Here is an 18,974-nt window from a genome sequence, read left to right as displayed (position 1 = left end):
TAACTTCTCCACACAAATGATATTCCCTACAGAATATATTAAACTGACACCTAAATTGTTGCTTTTAGAAGAAGAGCCAGTAAAGAAGCTGCTCAGAAAAGATGTAAAAGAACTGCCCAAAGAAAAGAAAAAAGATGTCAAACCTAAAGATGAGAGGGAAGTGAAAGAACCTCCCAAAGGAAAGGACGAGGCGAAAAAACCAATTCACGCAGAGGTCAAAGCAACAAAACCACCTAAGAAGGAAACAGATCTCAAGAAGATTTCCAAAGAAAGGAAGAGGGTAATGAAACCAGCGACAGAAGAGGAACAAGTCAAAAAACCTCCAAAAGAAGAAAAGGAAATCAAGAAAACACCTAAAAAAGAGAAAGAATTAATTAAAGCTACCAGAGAAGTTAAAGAGGAAAAGGAACCAATAAGACAAATAAAGGAACTCAAGAAATCACCCAAAGAAGATAAAAAGATCAGAATACTAGAAAAAATAGAGACAGAAGTAACCCAACATCCTAAAGATGAGAAGAAACCACCTACAGTAAAGACAGAACTTAAGAAACTTCCTGAACAAGACAAAGACTTGAAGAAATCTCCCAAAGAAGAGAAGGAGAGAAAACGTCTTAAAGAAGAGGAAAAATCTCCCAAACAAGAGAAAAAAGTTAAGAAACCTGTCAAAGAAGAGAAGAAAGAGGAGAAACCTCTTAAAGAAGAGAAACCTGAGAAGGAACATCTCAGAAAAGAGAAGGACAAGAAGAAACCTCTCAAAAAAGAGAAGGAAGAGAAGAAACCTCTTAAAGAAGAAAAGGAAGAGAAGAAACCTCTCAAAAGGGAGAAGGAAGAGAAGAAACCTCTTAAGGAAGAGAAACCTGAGAAGGAACATCTCAGAAAAGAGAAGGAAGAGAAGAAACCTCTTAAGGAAGAAAAAGAAGAGAAGAAACCTCTCAAAAAAGAGAAGAAAGAGGACAAACCTCTCAAAAAGGAGGAGAAACCTCTCAAAGAAGAAAAGGAAGAGAAGAAAACTCCCAAAAAAGAGAAGGAAGAGAAGAAACCTCTTAAGGAAGAGAAACATGAGAAGGAACATCTTAAAAAAGAGAAGGAAAAGAAGAAACCTCTTAAGGAAGAAAAGGAAGATAAGAAACCTCTTAAGGAAGAGAAACATGAGAAGGAACATCTCAGAAAAGAGAAGGAAAAGAAGAAACCTCTTAAGGAAGAAATGGAAGAGAAGAAACCTCTTAAGGAAGAGAAACCTGAGAAGGAACATCTCAGAAAAGAGAAGGAAGAGAAGAAACCTCTTAAAGAAGAAAAGGAAGATAAGAAACCTCTTAAGGAAGAGAAACATGAGAAGGAACATCTCAGAAAAGAGAAGGAAGAGAAGAAACCTCTTGAAGGAGAAAAGGAAGATAAGAAACATCTTAAGGAAGAGAAACATGAGAAGGAACATCTCAGAAAAGAGAAGGAAGAGAAGAAACCTCTTAAGGAAGAAAAGGAAGACAAGAAACCTCTCAAAAGGGAGAAGGAAGAGAAGAAACCTCTTAAAGAAGAGAAACCTGAGAAGGAACATCTCAGAAAAGAGAAAGAAGAGAAGAAACATCTTAAGGAAGAAAAGGACGAGACGAAACCTCTCAAAAAAGAGGAGAAACCTCTCAAAGAAGAAAAGGAAGAGAAGAAACCTCTTAAGGAAGAGAAACCTGAGAAGGAACATCTCAGAAAAGAGAAGGAAGAGGAGAAACCTCTTAAGGAAGAGAAACCTGAGAAGAAACCTATCAGAACAGAGAAGGAAGAGAAGAAACATCGCAGAAAAGAGAAGGAAGAGAAGAAACCTCTTAAGGAAGAAAAGGAAGAGACAAAACCTCTCAAAAAAGAGAAGAAAGAGGACAAACCTCTCAAAAAGGAAGAGACAAAACCTCTCAAAAAAGAGAAGAAAGAGGACAAACCTCTCAAAAAGGAAGAGAAGAAACCTCTCAAAAAAGAGAAGGAAGAGGAGAAACTTCTTAAGGAAGAAAAGGAAGAGAAGAAACCTCCCAAAAAAGAGAAGGAAGAGAAGAAACCTCTTAAGGAAGAGAAACCTGAGAAGGAACATCTCAGAAAAGAGAAGGAAGAGAAGAAACCTCTTAAGGAAGAGAAACCTGAGAAGGAACATCTCAGAAAAGAGAAGGAAGAGAAGAAACCTCTTAAGGAAGAGAAACCTGAGAAGGAACATCTCAGAAAAGAGAAGGAAGAGAAGAAACCTCTTAAGGAAGAGAAACCCGAGAAGGAACCTCTCAGAAAAGAGAAGGAAGAGAAGAAACCTCTTAAGGAAGAGAAACCCGAGAAGGAACCTCTCAGAAAAGAGAAGGAAGAGAAGAAACCTCTCAAGGAAGAGAAACCTGAGAAGGAACATCTCAAAAAGGAGAAGGAAGAGAAGAAACCTCTTAAGGAAGAGAAACCCGAGAAGGCACCTCTCAGAAAAGAGAAGGAAGAGAAGAAACCTCTTAAAGAACAGAAACCTGAGAAGGAACATCTTGAAAAAGAGAAGGAAGAGAAGAAACATCTTAAGGAAGAAAAGGAAGAGAAGAAACCTCTCAGAAAAGAGAAGGAAGAGAAGAAACCTCTTAAGGAAGAAAAGGAAGAGAAGAAACCTCTTAAAGAAGAGAAACTTGAGAAGGAACATCTTAAAAAAGAGAAGGAAGAGAAGAAGCCTCTTAAGGAAGAAAAGGAAGAGAAGAAACCTCTCATAAAAGAGAAGGAAGAGAAGAGACCTCTTAAAGAAGAAAAGGAAGAGAAGAAACCTCTTAAAGAAGAGAAACCTGAGAAGGAACATCTTAAAAAAGAGAAGAAGCCTCTTAAGGAAGAAAATGAAGAGAAGAAACCTCTTAAAGAAGAAAAGGGAGAGAAGAAACCTCTCAAAGAAGAGAAACCTGAGAAGGAACATCTTAAAAAAGAGAAGGAAGAGAAGAAACCTCTTAAGGAAGAAAAGGAAGAGAAGAAACCTCTCAGAAAAGAGAAGGAAGAGAAGGAACCTCTTAAAGAAGAAAAGGACGAGACGAAACCTCTCAAAAGGGAGAAGGAAGAGAAGAAACCTCTTAAAGAAGAGAAACCTGAGAAGGAACATCTTAAAAAAGAGAAGGAAGAGAAGAAACCTCTTAAGGAAGAAAAGGAAGAGAAGAAACCTCTCAGAAAAGAGAAGGAAGAGAAGAAACCTCTTAAAGAAGAAAAGGACGAGACGAAACCACTCAAAAGGGAGAAGGAAGAGAAGAAACCTCTTAAGGAAGAGAAACCTGAGAAGAAACCTCTCAGAAAAGAGAAGGAAGAGAAGAAACCTCTTAAAGAAGAGAAACCTGAGAAGGAACATCTTAAAAAAGAGAAGGAAGAGAAGAAACCTCTTAAGGAAGAAAAGGACGAGACGAAACCTCTCAGAAAAGAGAAGGAAGAGAAGAAACATCTTAAAGAAGAAAAGGAAGAGAAGAAACCTCTCAAAGAAGAGAAACCTGAGAAGGAACATCTCAGAAAAGAGAAGGAAGAGAAGAAACCTCTCAAAGAAGAAAAGGAAGAGAAGAAACCTCTCAGAAAAGAGACGGAAGAGAAGAAACCTCTCAGAAAAGAGAAGGAAGATAAGAAACCTCTTAAGGAAGACAAACCTGAGATAGAACATCTTAAAAAAGAGAAGGAAGAGAAGAAACCTCCTAAGGAAGAAGAAAAGAAGAAACCTTTAATAAAACCCATTGAAGAAAAAGAAATTAGCCATCCTTCAAAAGAGAAGAAACTACCTGAGAAAGGAGTCACGAGACTGCCCAAAGACATTAAGAAACCATTCAAAGAGGACAAGGAACCTCCTAAAGAAGCGATAGAAATTGGGAAATCTCCTAAAGAAGAAAAAGTAGAGGTTCCTCCCAAAAAAGAGAAAGAAGTGACGAAACCCTCTAAGGCTAAAACACCACATATAGAGGAGAAAAAAGTCACCCACCCTCCAAAAGTAGAAAAAGGGGAAAAGGAACCACCGCTAAAAGAAGAAGAGACAAAAACTCTTAAAGAAGAGAAAGAAGTTAAGAAATCTAAGGAAGTACCTTCCGAAGATGAGACGGAGAAGAAACAACCAAGAGAAGAGAAACATTTCAAAGAACAAAAGAAATCCCTTAAAGATGAGAAAGCAGAGAAAAAATTACACAAAGAAAAGGCAGTCTTAAAAACATCTAAGGAAGAGATGGTTGAGAAAGTAGAGAAGGAGGTGAAGACCACAGAACCAAAAGAAGTAACAAAACCTCCAAAGGAAAAGAAAGAAGTGAAAAAACCCTCAAAGGATGACAAAGAAGAAATAAAACCATCCATGGAGGAGAAAGAAATTAAACCTATAAGAGAACAAAAGGAAAAAGAAGTTAAGGAACAATCTAAAGATGAGGTTCCATCCAAGGAAGCAAGGGGAGAAATACTTCATCCAAGGAAAGAAAAGGAATCAAGAAAGCCTTTGAAAGAAACAAAAGATCAAGAAAAACCACCCAAAGATGCTGAGCAAGTAAAGAAGATTTCAGAAGAGCCAGAAAAGATCATCAAAGAGAAGAAACCAACAGCAGAAATTTCTAAAGAGGTGAAAGAGGACATAAAGAAAGAGAGACCTTCTAAAGAAAGGGCAGTACCAAAGGAGTCAGCAAAGGAAAAACAAGTAGTTAAAGAACCAACAAAACCTTCTAGAGAGGATGAAAAAGAACCAAAGAAGCCTATCAAAGAAGAAAGAGAACTGAAGAAGCTCCCCAAAGAACCTGTCGAAAAGAAACCTTCCAAAGAAAAGAAAGAGGAGATTCACAAAATAGAAAAAGTTAAAAAGCCTTCCAAAGAGGAGAAAGAAATCAAGACTCCCAAAGAAGACAAAGAACCTGTGAAAAAAAGAATCACAAAGACAGGTACATGCACAGTACAGAGGTTTTATTTTCATAATGTAAAGATCCACAACACTATTTCCTCTGATTGGCTGCCCCTCAGAAACAAAAGATTTGAACAGTGAGAAAGAGGATATTAAGGATATCATGTCTCTATCGAAGAAAAAGAAAAAACTCATTTGACTCATTACAGTAAATATCTTTAAAACGTTGTTTGTTCTTTTGGATGAATGTTGTTGACCCGTAAGAAGAATAGTGATGTATAGTTTTCATAACAATATAATATTTAGATGCATTTATTTTGTGGGGAATATAATTAATCCGTTTTCTAAAAATGTTTAAAGCAGCTTTTCCTTTTTACTTTAGAGCCCAAAAAGCCTGTAAGAGGAATTAAAATTGTCAAGAAGGAGGTTGCATCTGTTCTTAAGAAGGAACATCTCAATGTTACAAAAGCAGGTGAGACTATGCTGGACTATTGGTTAATATATGTAAGGCATGAATCACCGCATTTTCTTGTTTTCTCTGCAATGTGTAAGTTAAAGCTATTCTGAGGGAGATATAATGCCTCATTGATTTTTCAAGTCATTCAAGAAATACATTTAAGCATGTTCTAATTCGTACTTTGTTTGCTGACACTGACAGTGTAATGCCTAATGAGAAAAGATTTTCATGCGGAATATAAAAAAATTAAAAGAAAGTGTTAATGCATAAGCAACAATCTTTAGAAATCGATGTCTTATTTTCCACTAGAAGCAGCTCCGAAGGAGCCTAAGAAGGAGCCAACGCTAAAAGTAAAGCCTACACCTGTAAAACCAGGTAAGGTAAATATGATGATGGAGTTGAAAATTGAACTCAAACAACGTGCCAAATCTAAACATATTTTCATATTAGAGCATAAAGGTAGCACTAGTAAATAAAAGAGGTAATGCTGCTAAGCTATTACAGTCTCTGCAGCACTTTACTGATATTTTATTTGTCTGTTGCTCAGTTTAATAAATTATATGGAGCAGTATACTTAATTACTAGCAAATTACATATTCTTATCAATTCCTGTGTTATTTTCTGTTTTTAGATGCTGAGGTTACAAAAGAAAGAGTAAAACGAGCTCCTTCAGAGAAGGGTAAATATACTTACCTTTATGACAGTGTCAAGACTTAAAGGCAGAAGAGTCACAGGTCTATGGAATTAAGTGGACACTACTACTGACACCTGCTAACTCTTATGGAGAATGTTCCTGTGCATCCGTTTTATGAATATCACTAACGATTACGTTCCAGATGTTTTAAAATCTGAACTGTAAAAATAACCAATCAAAGCCAGAGTTATGGTAAGTTTATGCACTTGTGTTGTGTCACAGAAGCACCAAAGAAAAAGGCTAAAGCACATCCTGCAAAGAAAGGTAATGTTCACATATTACATTGATAATCTTCTGATCACCAAAAGATAAAATGATTGCATTATCCTGCTGTTAAAAAAATGTATTTTTCATATACAGAAGCTGTTGCTCCAAAAGAAAAGCCCAAACCAGCGATCTTGGCTAAAGGTAGGTGTGGTGCATATTTTGATGCACAAAGAAACACCAACTTAACTATACAGGCTGCATGCAAATCTCACAAATAGTTGTTTTTTTCTTGACAGAACAACAAGGTACTGCTAGAAATGCCTCACTGGTGAAAGAGAGGGTTAAAATTGTGCCTATGAAGAAAGGTAATCTACTTTTATTTTATGTTACACTGATTTCAGATTTTTGCATCCCACTGTTCCTAATGATATTCTCCGTAACCTGATGTCTGTTCTTTGTTCATCAGTGGTCAAGATGCCAAAAGAGAAAGTCAGAGCTGTCTCTGCAAAGACAAGTACGTACAGTATATCATGTCAATGTCAAAGATCAAAATTTTAATAACATGAAAGAGGTCTGGATGTCATACTGAGCATCACGTTCTGTGTTTTTAACATCAGCTGAGGTTTCAAAACAGAAGCTCAAACCAGTTGTAACCAAGAAAGGTAAGAAACAGTTATCATTGAGTTTCAGTATTGTCCTGTCTTTCTCCCCTGAGCCTGGTCCTGCTGGATATTTCATCCTCTTAAAAGCAAGTTTTTCCTTCCCACTGTCGCCAAAGCACTTGCTAATAGGGGGTCATCGGATTGTTAGGGTTTGTTTTCTTTGTATTATTGTTGGGTCTTTACCTTACAGTATAAAGCACTCTGATCCAGCTGTTATTGTGATTTGGGGCTGTATTAATTAAACTGAACTGAATTATTGTGTAGCGCTGAACCTAAAATTTCTTTACTTAGAGCCAGCTCCAGTTAAGACAAAACCAGCCCCAGCTAAAGGTAAGCTGATGCTAACCTTTCCTTTAAATAGTTTTTGAAAGTAATCAAGCTTTTGATTTTCACACTCTTTTCTCTGTCACAGAGGCAGAAGCACCACACAAAAATGTTACTCTAACAAAGGAGAGGGTGAAGGTGGTGCCACTGAAGAAAGGTGCATCTCTTTGTTTAAGCAGCTGTTCTTGTGTGATTACCACCATGCACTGTTATTATGTTGTTGTTGTTGTTGTTGTTGTTTTTATATATATATTTTTACAATTATTGAATACTTTCTGAATGTTTCCAAACATAACCTGCCAACTTTTTTCCTCTCTGTTAGTGCCTGTAACTCCGAAAGTAAGAGCCAAACCAGAACCAACCAAAAAAGGTAAAAATAGTGACTGAACATTTTACTAGTCAAATAGTATCTACCAATACTAATACTAATTCCAATACATAGATTTAGAACTTAACAATGTTTTTGAATGTGAAGTTTTTGTATTTCTATGCACGTTTTTGTATTTTTTTTTATACAGCATCATAGTTTGGAATAATCACCTGTGACTGTAATAATAGAAACCAGATTATTGTCCTCTGCAGTAAACTGGACCTTATGTTTTCTGTTGCTATTGTTTAGAAGCTGAGGTTCTTAAGAAGAAGAAAGCTGAGCCAGTGACTCCCAAAAAAGGTATCCTTTTAGCTTTTCACCTCTTTCACAGGTCTTATTTTTCTTTTAATTATCTAACAGGTAGAACAGCAGTATTTCAGTGGTTTCTCACCTTTTTATAAATATAATTCAAGTTAATTGTAGCATTTATTATTCTAGCAGCTGTTACCAAGACAAAACCATCACCTGCTGAAAAGAAGAAAGGTATACAGCAGAATCGTGTGTTGTTTTGCTGTAGAAACATCACACGCAGCACTGTGCTGATATTAATTCGGTCATGTTCAACCCACGTCACATCACGACTGATTCGCTGACATGTAGCTGCTGACGATATGCTTCGCTGACACATGATAATGACCCAACTAAAAATGCTCAAAGTATCATAATCTGCTTTTATTTTGCTTAAATTATTATGTTACCGCTGAGTTTTGTCCTTTTCAAGTTGGTCATTTTCATGTTTCAGCATTCTTCAATACATGCTTGATTGACAAACTAAGTATGAATGCTGTGTCACAGTGTCTTATTTTCTGCAAGACTGAACCTAAAATTTCTTTACTTAGAGCCAGCTCCCATTAAGACAAAACCAACCCCAGCTAAAGGTAAGAGCAGACTTAACTTTGTTAATCATAATTTTAAAATGTACTCAGGCTTTTGATTTTCATACTCATTTATCTTTGACAGAAGCACCACACAAAAATGTTACTCTAACAAAGGAGAAGGTGAAGGTGGTGCCACTGAAGAAAGGTGCATCTCTTTGTTTAAGCAGCTGTTCTTGTGTGTTTTTATACCAACTTTCTAAGTTCAGAATACTTTCTCAATGTTTCCAAACTCAAACATTTTTCCCCTCTGTTAGTGCCTTTGACACTGAAAGAGAGAGTTAAACCAGAACCAACCAAAAAAGGTAGAAACAGTCATATATGAGAACATTTTGTATTCAATTTTAATTATTTATCTACAGTACTGTGCAAAGGTGTTAAGCCGCCACTCATTTCTATATATTTTGCTTCCAAAGAACCAGACTATTATGGAACTTTTTTTAAGTCCTGTGTCTTTTCCCCTCACCCCCAACCGGTCAAAGGGGATGACCCTTTGACCGGTCCAGCTGAGCCTGGTTCTGCTGGAGGTTTCTTCCTGTTAAAAGGGTTTTTTTCTTTCCCACTGTCACGAAAGTGCTTGCTCATAGGGGGTCATCTGATTGTTGGGGTTTTCTCTGTTTTCTCTGTATCATTGTTGGGTCTTTACCTTACAATATAAAGAGCCTTGACACAACTGTGGTTGTGATTTGGCGCTATATGAATAAGTACATTGAATTGAATAAAAAGGCACCTTACTCAACTTAACTCCAGGGTTGACTCAATGTTACGGCTACACATATCAGACAATTTGGCAAATTATCTTTAGATCCTTTGCTTTCGATCAACCAGAACACCCGTATAGGTGCTGGAAACTTTATTAATGGTCTGGTGTAAAAACAAATCATTTGTTCTAATTTTTTTAGTTAAATCTACAAAGAAAAAAGTTAAAAAAATAAAAAATAAAAGCACAGTACTCTAGATTTTAACAGTCAGACTTTAAACAGCATTTTATTGTCTTTAAAACAGTTTTTGGTTGTTGTTTTGGATGACTGATGTGGACCTGTAAGAAAAATTCATTAGCATTAGCTGTACTCACACAGAAGGAAACCTACATTGAGCCTAAAAGGGAAATGGACTTATAGGCTTTATTTGTTTTGTGGAGGATAAAAATGTTTCCTTTTCACTTCAGATGCCAAAAAGCCTGTAAGAGGAATTAAAATTGTCAAGAAGGAGGTTGCATCTGTTCTTAAAAAGGAACAGCTCGATGTTACAAAAGCAGGTGAGACTATGCTGGAATACTGTTTAATGTAAGGCATGAGACACCACATTGTCTCGTTTTCTCTGCAATGTGTAAGTTAATGGTTGACGATATAGTGTCTCATTGATTTTTCAAGTCATTCAAGAAATACATTTAAGCATGTTCTAATACACACTTTGTTTGCTGACACTGACAATGTAATGCCGAATGAGCCTAAAGACTTTCATGAGGGATATAAAAAAATCAAAATAAAATTTTAATTCATAAGCAACAATCTTTAGAAATCAATGTCTTATTTTCCACCAGAAGCAGCTCCCAAGGAACCTAAGAAGGAGCCAACGCTAAAAGTAAAGCCTACACCTGTAAAACCAGGTAAGGTAAATATGATGATGGAGTTGAAATCAATGCCCAAAATCTAATAAAAGTCAATATAAAGAGCCTTGATGCATCTGTGGTTGTGATTTGGTGCTATATGAATAAATAAACTGAATTGAATAAAAAGGCATTGTGGCTTCACATAACAGACAACTTGGCAAAACATCTCTAAATCCTTTGCTTTTGATCAACCAGGAGACCTGTAGAGGTGCTGGAAACTTTATTACTAGTCTGTTGTAAATTAAATCATATCCTCTACAAAAAGTGCGAAAAATAACACAGCACAGTATCTAGATTTTAACAGTCAGACTTTTAATAACATGAAAGAGAATTTGAATTTTATACTGAACATGAGGTTCTGTGTTTTTAACATCAGCTGAGGTTTCAAAACAGAAGCTCAAGCCAGTTCCAATCAAGAAAGGTAAGAAATAGTTATCATTGAGTTTCATTGTGTCTCTGTAACACTGAACCTAAAATTTCTTTACTTAGAACAAGTTACAGCTAAGCCAAAAATGTGTTCAAGCTTTTGATTTTCACACAATTTTCTCTGTCACACAAAAATATTTTTCTGAATGTGAAGTTCTGTTGCTATTATTTGTTTAGAAGCTGAGGTTCTTAAGAAGAAGAAAGCTGAGCCAGTGACTCCCAAAAAAGGTATCCTTTTAGCTTTTCACCTCTTTCACAGGTCTTATTTTTCCTTTAATTATCTAACATGTATAACAGCAGTATTTCAGTGGTTTCTCACCTTTTTATAAATATAATTCAAGTTAATTGGAGCATTTATTATTCTAGCAGCTGTTACCAAGACAAAACCATCACCTGCTGAAAAGAAGAAAGGTATACAGCAGAATCGTGTGTTGTTTTGCTGTAGAAACATCACACGCAGCACTGTGCTGATATTAATTCAGTCATGTTCAACCCACGTCACATCACGACTGATTCGCTGACATGTAGCTGCTTCGCTGCCATGTGATAATGACCCAAGTAAAAATGCTCAAAGTACCATAATCTGCTTTTATTTTGATTAAGTTATTATGTTACTGCTGAGTTTTGTCCTTTTCAAGTTGGTCATTTTCATGTTTCAGCATTCCTCAATACATGATTAATCAATAGATTGAGTTTATGCACTGTGTTGCTTTAGTTTTGCAATTAGCTATCAGTGATAACAGTCATCACTCTTCTCATATGACCTCTTTTCTTCCCTTTCTCTTTAGAAGCTGAGGCTAAACCAGTTCCTGCTAAGAAAGGTGAATTGCTTACAATCCATGGTTATTATTTATTAAAGTGAATTATTATTAACACTTTCATGCTTTTTTTTTATCAGAGCCAGAGGTTACAAAGGAAAAACTGAAACCAGCTCTTGAAAAGAAAGGTATATGTTTGATTTAAACTCTTTAAATAGTCACATATTCTATTTCTGTTATAGATCATACACACTCTATACTGTTTAAGTAGTTCTTTAAAAAAAAAGTTGAAAATGTTATTTTTCCCTGTTTTACAGCTCCTAAAGCAGAGGTCGAAGCAAAGAAGGAAAAGATTAAATCCCTTCTAAAGACAAAAGGTAGACTGCCATTGTCATCTGCATGTAGATGCTTTTTATTATGTAGTACCATTAGAAAACTATCACAAAATAATGATAATGGTTTAGATAAACACTGATTATCTTTACATATCATACCTTTTTGTTTTATTACTCAGAGCCAAAAGTACCAGAGGTAAAAGCAAAACCAGCTGTAAAAAAAGGTAATTTATAAAACTCTTTGGTGTTATGGGCAACAAGTAGAATCATTGTTTTGTTCTTTAAAGACTGAGCAAAGACTTATCTAGGAATCCTCTATAGAAGAAATCTACCAGTGGATTAGATTTAATGTGCAAAAACAGATCGTTGGCTCTATCGCAGCCACATGGACCCCCGAATACTCCACAAAGTCAGAAGCAAACCAAAGAAAAGTAATTTCTACTAAGGAAAAGGAATGTTTTGTATAATTAAAATTACATAATAGGCCTATTTCATATCTGAAAAGATGACAAAACAAACTAAAAATGTGTTCTGGCTGTTTGTAGAATGGACTAAATCAGTAATTTAAAAAAATAATTGAAGCTTTCACACTGCAGAAAGTGGTTTGAGCTGCTATAAGTATTGTTTAAAAGTAAGCTAATTGTGGCTTCTGCAGTAAAATTCTTCAGGTTGATTGCTAAAATCTGACCAAAGTTGTTCTTTTACAGAACTGGAAACACCTAAAGAAAAGGCCAGGCCTGCTGCAGTAAAGAAAGGTACAGTGCAAAGTTTTACACTTTATTTATGACACTGTGGGTACAGGGCTTTACGGCTACGTGTAATGTCAGGATACTGTCACAAATTTGAGATTTTCCGATGTCTTAAATACACTAAAATACTTCCAACTGTATGATTTATCGATTGCATTTTTGTCCCTGATGGCACAGCCATGTTGAGGGAAAAGACCAAACCAGCCCACGTGAAGAAAGGTACATGTGGTGCTTCAGTGCAGGCAGCACTTCATACTTCATGTAACCATCAGTGGTAATCTGATTACAACATGAAGGCCCCTCTAAATGTAGATAAGTAACTTAGAGGGGAAACAGCTAGTTTGCTTATAAAAATTAAGTAACCGTTAAACACGCTGCTGCTGATAGTTGAGAAGATTTTCTTGCTGGGTGTGAAATAGTCAACCAGACATCTAAGTAAAGAGCTTCAAATGAAAATCCTAAATTAGCAAAGATTATAGGCAACTGAATGGCCAGCAAGGAAATGATCTCAAAGTTATTTAATCTGCCATCAATAAAATATTTATAGGTTGATGTAAAAAAAAAAAAAAAAAGCTTCACAGTAATTTTTACACAAAGCATGCATGCAGGTAATTAGCACAAATCTGAGAATGTACTGCCACTTTCTAATAAGGCCTCATACATAAAGGATTTGTAGGTTGTAACTACTAACTTAATCATGAATAAATATTTTCTAAATAATTTCTTTAAAAATGATTTATGAGCTATGCTTGGAGAACACAGAGTCTGAGAAATCTGGCTGTTGATGTATTTCGTTATAATTCTGTTATGACAGTTGACAAAACGTTATCAAAATCTGTAGTTAAACTATAAAACCAAGCAGATTTTCATCTATATCACACGTGGCTCTTTTTTTTTATTAATTGCGAATTTAAAAAGCCACGTTTTCACAACCTAGCGCTCCCAAGTTGTTGTTGTTGTTGTTTTAAATATATGCTGTCACCAGACCAACAGACACTTTATTAGATACACTTTGCCAGTACCATATTAAGCTCCACTTAAGTGCAGCCCCAGACTCAGTAAGGTGCTGGAAACACTCCTCAAAGATTTTGGTTGACGTGTTAGCATAACAGTTGCTGCAGTTTTGTCAGCTGTACATCAATGATTTAAATCTCCCATTCCACTACATCCTGAAAGTTGTTTATTGGATTGAGATCTGGTGGTTATGGTGGCCGTTTGAGTACAGTGAACTCATTGTCAAGATCTGAGCTTTGTAACATGGCAAGTTGACCTGCTGGAAGTAGCAGACGGTGGGCAGATGGGCAGACGGTGGTCATAAAGAGATGGACATGGTCAGTAACAATACTTAGGTAGGCTGTGCCATTTAGGCAATGTCCAGTTGGTACTAAAGTGAAAATATCTCCAATACGATTACACAAGCAGCAGCCCATTCTTCTCCATTCTGGTCCTGGTTTGAACTCCAGAAGGTTATCTGCCTATATGTCTAAATTGCTGCCTTGTGATTGGATGATTAGATATTTGCTTTAATGAGCAGCTGGACGGATGTACCTAATGAAGTGAGAGTGTATATACCAAGCAGTAGCACATTATAAATCTTAAAGGTTACTTTATTAGAAAGTGGTTCTTCATTTAACATTTTTCTCTGAGCTTACTGGGCATCACTTTTCATTCTGCGCATTTGCTTTTCATAAGCGTTTTTAAGTCATTCAGTTGCATTACAACTGCAAAAAAAGAGCCCTCTACCCTTTACTGAAATTTTCAAATCACTTATTTTAAAGCTTCACCTTTTTCTTCCCTCCAGTAATTTTTATGCATAAATGTTGTGTATTTCATGCCTGTTTGTGTTTGCTTCACATTTGTGAAACAGAGCCTCGTGTTTTAAAAGAAAAGATAAAGCCCATTGCAACAAAGAAAGGTATGCAGTCAGCTTGGAGAAACTAAAATAAATGTAGAACACGCAGTCACTATTACTGAGTTGAAACTGCTGTTTGATTAATTAGTGAACAGGGTGAAAATAATCCGCGACTATCTTAATATTCAGATGTTTCTCAAGCGAAATATGTTTACACAAAATTCACAAACATTTTCCTTTTAAAAAAGAAAAATGTTGTGTTTTCTTTTTGAGAGAAAACACATTTAAATTATTCATGTAATAATAAATTTTTATGTCAAATACATTCAAATTAAACACTTGAGAAAAAGTGTTTGACTTTTTTATGTCTTGCTGCCTTTTACAGAGGACAGGGTTCTCAAAGAGATACAAGAGCCTGCAAAGAAAGGTTTGTTTGTGACGCCCTTCATTTCTGAGTATTCAAAAAAAAAAACTACATTATAGCTTTTATTGACTGTATGCAAAACGTTTGCAGGAAAAACTGCTGAGAAGAAAGCTGATAAGGAGGAGAAAGTTAAAGGTATCACGTTGATCCTGTAATTTAGAGTCATATAACACTTTATTGATTTGTAGTTAACATTATGTTCATATTTTAACAGTGGAGCCGTCTCTATCGGACAGCTTTCTCATGGAAGGTACGTGCAGATTTTTAGAACAAAATGTTGCAGAGCGCGCAAATTTCAGGCACTTTTCTCTCCAAATGCTAAAGGAAAGGGAAGGAACATACTGTTCTTCGCTGTTTTACCTCTTTACAGATGAGCTGCCCTACTTCCAGTGTTTCTTTGTGGATGAGGACGAGGCCCAGTTTCCGTTTTACGCCTTCTCGCCGCTGCAGATTTGACACGTCAGTCTGTGGTCTGACATTTACAATTTAGTCAAATTACCGATAAGGACGAGGTCACTTCACACCCTGTACTGTTGAAACACGGGTGATGCTGTTCGCCTTCAGCAGAAATCTCTGCACAGCAGAAGACGACAGGTTATGAGATGGACCGTTATTTTTCTCTTTCCAGAATTGGTTGAGCTCTCATACCAAATACATGCAGTCAGTGTCATTCCTTTTCTTTTCTTTTCTTTTTTTAATATTTTTTTAAGTAATAATTTCTTTTGCATATTTTAAATAGAGCAATTTACTATTTCACTTCTATGGATTCAAAGCCTTTAATATATTTACAGCTTACTTTATTTTCTCATAAAAGGTCCAGAAAATGGTGCAGTATTTTTAAAGTAGCTACAAAGTGTAGAGTAGTTTACACTGTGAGGTTAACAGGGTACAAAACTGCCACAGTTGCTACTCCAAGACAGACCTTCTTAGCCCACATTTACTTGAACAGTGGTTTGCGTTGTAATTGTACATCTCTGTGGCGTCTTTCTTGATCATGTTGCTCATCCCACCCTTTATAGCACTTGTTCATGATTCATTCTCAGTTTCCTATTGTTCTTCCCAAATGGAGACACAACAGATATCATATCATTACTGAATGACTTTTTTACCTTTTATTTTTGTTTTATGCATCAAAAGGAATGACCATGCACTGTATATGAGAGCTCCCAATCTTGCTACCTGAAACATTTAAAGTCTTATCAAACTGTACCATCTGGATATCTGCACCAGCTCCTCGTTATTATATTGGTGCTAGTAAGAGGCATTGCCTAAAATCTCAGAATGAGGATTGAGTTCAGTTTTTGTTCCTTTCAATCTATCAAAAACATCAGCAAATCAAGCGTCAGATTTATTCTGCAAATTCCTTGATTGACCAAAATCACACTGTAGCTGACTTTGGTCACTGCTGTTGCACTGTGTGCACACAGTAGAAGCTAACGTACTGTAGAAACCTATAGAGCAGGTTCCTTTAAACAAGAATGCAATCAATATTGCCTAAATATGCTATGGCAACATTAAGATAATATTAATGACAACTGTATAATGATATCTCAGATTCATGCTGCTAAAATGCAGCATAATACAAACAGGATTTCTGTTATCTGAATATCCTTTACTTGATAATGTCTGATGAACACAAAAGCAATGTTGGCTGAGTCTAATGTCAAATTTTACATTGTTGATTGCACCGGCACACCGTGTGATCACATTATAAGTCGCTGCAGAAGGTGTCACATGTTTGGACAGGTGATCTCAGATGTAAAACATTTCTCAGTCTGCTTTTAGCAGCTACGTATGGCTACATTGTTGCATTTGCTCCATATGTTGCACAGAGAGCAGTTTTTACATCCTGTGTCGCTAATCCTGAAGCTTATATATAAATCTGCTTATCTTTTAAAATGATACCAGTGCACACTTTGTCAGTCTAGGAATAATGAAAGCTCACACTCTGCAGCTCTCAGTGAGCTCAGAGTTTAATAGCGATTCATGAACTGATGAAGTTTTGGACACTTTTTACAAAACAATTTTGATTATTGTCATTATTATTATTTATGGTACCAAAAGATAAATAAACTTGTTTAAACTGTATATTAATGACTCACGTTTACCAGGTGAACATGTGCAATACTTAGATCAGCGATCAAAGCGCATTATGTTAGTCTAATAGTCTTTTAATGGAGTATGCATGATGTGTGTGCCTTTGTTTTATGCTCTTATATTTTTATGTGGTTTCCTAATAGCGCGAACACTTGAAGACAGGAATCAGTGAATTTGATGATGTGTGCCAGTGTCACTGTATGGTGTCGCTGACATCATACACACTGTGTTAAAATGCTCTTGATGTAAATAGTTAAATATACAGAAAAACTGATTGTTTTATCCCTGATTCATTATTCCTGAAGCGGCTCTTCATCTTCAGTAAAAACCACAATGTGTATCATTTGTCACTTAATCCCTTGCGAATAGAACAATTAGGCATTAAAACATAGCAATGCAAGTGTTTTGACTTTTCTTTAAGCATACCAACATTTCTAACACAAAAATGGGCTGACGTCGTTTTTATACTGTATACTTTATGTTTAATGCATGAAGTTTTTTTGTAACTATCTAAATGAAAGTATTTCAGTATTTCACCTCAAATCGAGATAAGTATAAAGAAAGGTGTCTGTTGTGCAGTAGGGGTCATCTCTGGGAGCAATTTTATTTTTTCCTGTAAGAAACTAGGAGTCATTTCAGGATCGGGCAACTGTATCTGACATGTAGGAGAGAAAGGAAAGGTCCAGAAAAACAACCAAGCAGAGATCAAATTCACCGGGAGACTAAACGCACGAGCAATGAAAAGCATTAGCGAGACGGGACATCGTGGTGTTTCTTTTCATTGTTGTGCTGCTGATACTCACATGTACTTCCCTGTTAAACCCACTGATCCCGGCGTGATGAATTCCCTGCAGGACTGACCATGTGATTTCAGAGAGTTGATGGCAAAACATTGTCATCCGGCTAATCCCCAACCTAACCTCTAACCTGATTATAGACGTTTTTAGCATCAGCAGTAAAGAAAAAGTGTAGTTTTAAGCCATTTGCATAAAACAAGTGTTAATCTACTTAAACTTATTAATAAAAACTGACTTTTCACCTGAATTTCAATGATTATTAATATTAAATGTAGTGAAATTTGATTAAAACCCATTAATACAAGGCTAACCTTTATGTTATTAAGCCTCACAAATTATATTTATTACTTCAGGGTCTTGCCTGTGTTCTCAATGGTAGCTACACTCCTGATCAGTGTGTTTAAGTTAAAGATTGTAGCAGTTAGACAACTGAACCAAAGAGGATATACAGTAGATGGTCAGGTCTTTATACTCTATTTCCCTAATAAGGCCAGGGAGGGGTTACTACAGGTCAGCTTACACCACTGACACAGATTCCTCACTAAGAGGAAACTCCCGCTGCTCTCCCAGAGTACAGCAAACACTGCAGACAGAAGACGCTTAACTATTATCTGTCTTTGTTTCTGCTACACAGAATGCGATAATCTCCCTTTTCTATGTGATTATGCCACTGTGAAATATTGAGAAAGTAACTCCCCGTGAGCTTGTCTTCTCACTGCATGCAGCCTAAATGCTTTTCAGTGTTGTATAACTGGAGCATAAAGACAGACTTTAAATCAATTCATCTGGCCACTGCTAAATGAGTTCCACTCCAGTTACCACAGCTTCTTTGTGTTACGGCCTATTCAAAGGTGGCCAGAAACTGAACAGCGTGTGTGTTGAGATGAGAAGAATGGCCACATGTAGTCAGTGTTCAGTAGGCTGGACACAGCACAGAGCTGAAAAAGGGAGGCTTTAGCATCTTAAAATGTAGGAACTAAAACAGTGTTAAATAATATTTATATTAGAGATATAAAAACCCACAGCTGGACAAAGGTTTGCTGGCAAACTCTAACACTAGAGTGACTATTGCATCCAAACTGTCTACATCCTGCGTGGTGTCCTGTCTTATCATCACACCAGTGGCAGCATTTAGTCACGGTTGGTCCGCACAGCATCGAATGATGCTTCTACGTAATGACACCACAACTTTAACCGGATTATCTTGAGACGAGTGACATCACCACCCCCACCCTCCCCCTAGCTTCTCGCCATCTCTGACCATCTGGGGGTTACTAAAGGGCATTCACACAGCAATTTCAATGGTCAGACTGGCCGCTGGTGCTGCATGGTCGGCTCCAGCCTGCACAGTCACCCTGCAGCTGTCACCTGTAACAGACTCTGACGGGGACTGTTCCCACGATTGAAGCAGACATATATGAGCAGAAATGTGGAATTGCATTCAAAGGAAAAATGCCGTAAATAAAAGTGAGTAGTCTGTCCTGTTTCTGATGAACCTTTGAGACATTGA

General features: G+C 36.5%; 1 protein-coding gene across 3 annotated transcripts in view; it reads left to right on the top strand.

Moving 5' to 3' along the window:
- The window catches only part of LOC146646841 (uncharacterized), a 30,402-nt gene extending 13,335 nt beyond the window's left edge, over nt 1-17,067 (top strand). For 2 of the 3 annotated variants that reach the window (XM_085391472.1, XM_085391471.1), the window contains 33 exons: nt 69-4,865; nt 5,208-5,297; nt 5,592-5,657; nt 5,914-5,961; nt 6,199-6,240; nt 6,337-6,384; nt 6,480-6,548; nt 6,650-6,697; nt 6,801-6,845; nt 7,137-7,175; nt 7,258-7,326; nt 7,492-7,539; nt 7,789-7,839; nt 7,978-8,022; nt 8,379-8,417; nt 8,500-8,562; nt 8,672-8,719; nt 9,583-9,672; nt 9,958-10,023; nt 10,403-10,447; nt 10,630-10,680; nt 10,819-10,863; nt 11,241-11,273; nt 11,351-11,398; nt 11,528-11,587; nt 11,725-11,769; nt 12,253-12,300; nt 12,472-12,513; nt 14,162-14,209; nt 14,532-14,573; nt 14,661-14,705; nt 14,785-14,820; nt 14,941-17,067. In XM_085391472.1, the coding sequence (XP_085247598.1) occupies nt 69-4,865; nt 5,208-5,297; nt 5,592-5,657; nt 5,914-5,961; nt 6,199-6,240; nt 6,337-6,384; nt 6,480-6,548; nt 6,650-6,697; nt 6,801-6,845; nt 7,137-7,175; nt 7,258-7,326; nt 7,492-7,539; nt 7,789-7,839; nt 7,978-8,022; nt 8,379-8,417; nt 8,500-8,562; nt 8,672-8,719; nt 9,583-9,672; nt 9,958-10,023; nt 10,403-10,447; nt 10,630-10,680; nt 10,819-10,863; nt 11,241-11,273; nt 11,351-11,398; nt 11,528-11,587; nt 11,725-11,769; nt 12,253-12,300; nt 12,472-12,513; nt 14,162-14,209; nt 14,532-14,573; nt 14,661-14,705; nt 14,785-14,820; nt 14,941-15,026 (6,485 nt within the window). In that variant the 3' untranslated portion in view covers nt 15,027-17,067. The remainder of the gene's footprint in view (nt 1-68; nt 4,866-5,207; nt 5,298-5,591; nt 5,658-5,913; nt 5,962-6,198; nt 6,241-6,336; nt 6,385-6,479; nt 6,549-6,649; nt 6,698-6,800; nt 6,846-7,136; nt 7,176-7,257; nt 7,327-7,491; nt 7,540-7,788; nt 7,840-7,977; nt 8,023-8,378; nt 8,418-8,499; nt 8,563-8,671; nt 8,720-9,582; nt 9,673-9,957; nt 10,024-10,402; nt 10,448-10,629; nt 10,681-10,818; nt 10,864-11,240; nt 11,274-11,350; nt 11,399-11,527; nt 11,588-11,724; nt 11,770-12,252; nt 12,301-12,471; nt 12,514-14,161; nt 14,210-14,531; nt 14,574-14,660; nt 14,706-14,784; nt 14,821-14,940) is intronic. The other variant, XM_085391473.1, reaches the window with a different exon arrangement.
- Nucleotides 17,068-18,974: the final 1,907 nt, after the last annotated feature.

This window comes from Rhamphochromis longiceps, linkage group LG19, assembly GCF_057381845.1.
Source record: "Rhamphochromis longiceps isolate RC_006_pf linkage group LG19, R_longiceps_female_GT1.1, whole genome shotgun sequence".
Lineage (NCBI taxonomy): Eukaryota > Metazoa > Chordata > Actinopteri > Cichliformes > Cichlidae > Rhamphochromis > Rhamphochromis longiceps.
This window is presented reverse-complemented; position numbering and strand designations above follow the sequence as displayed.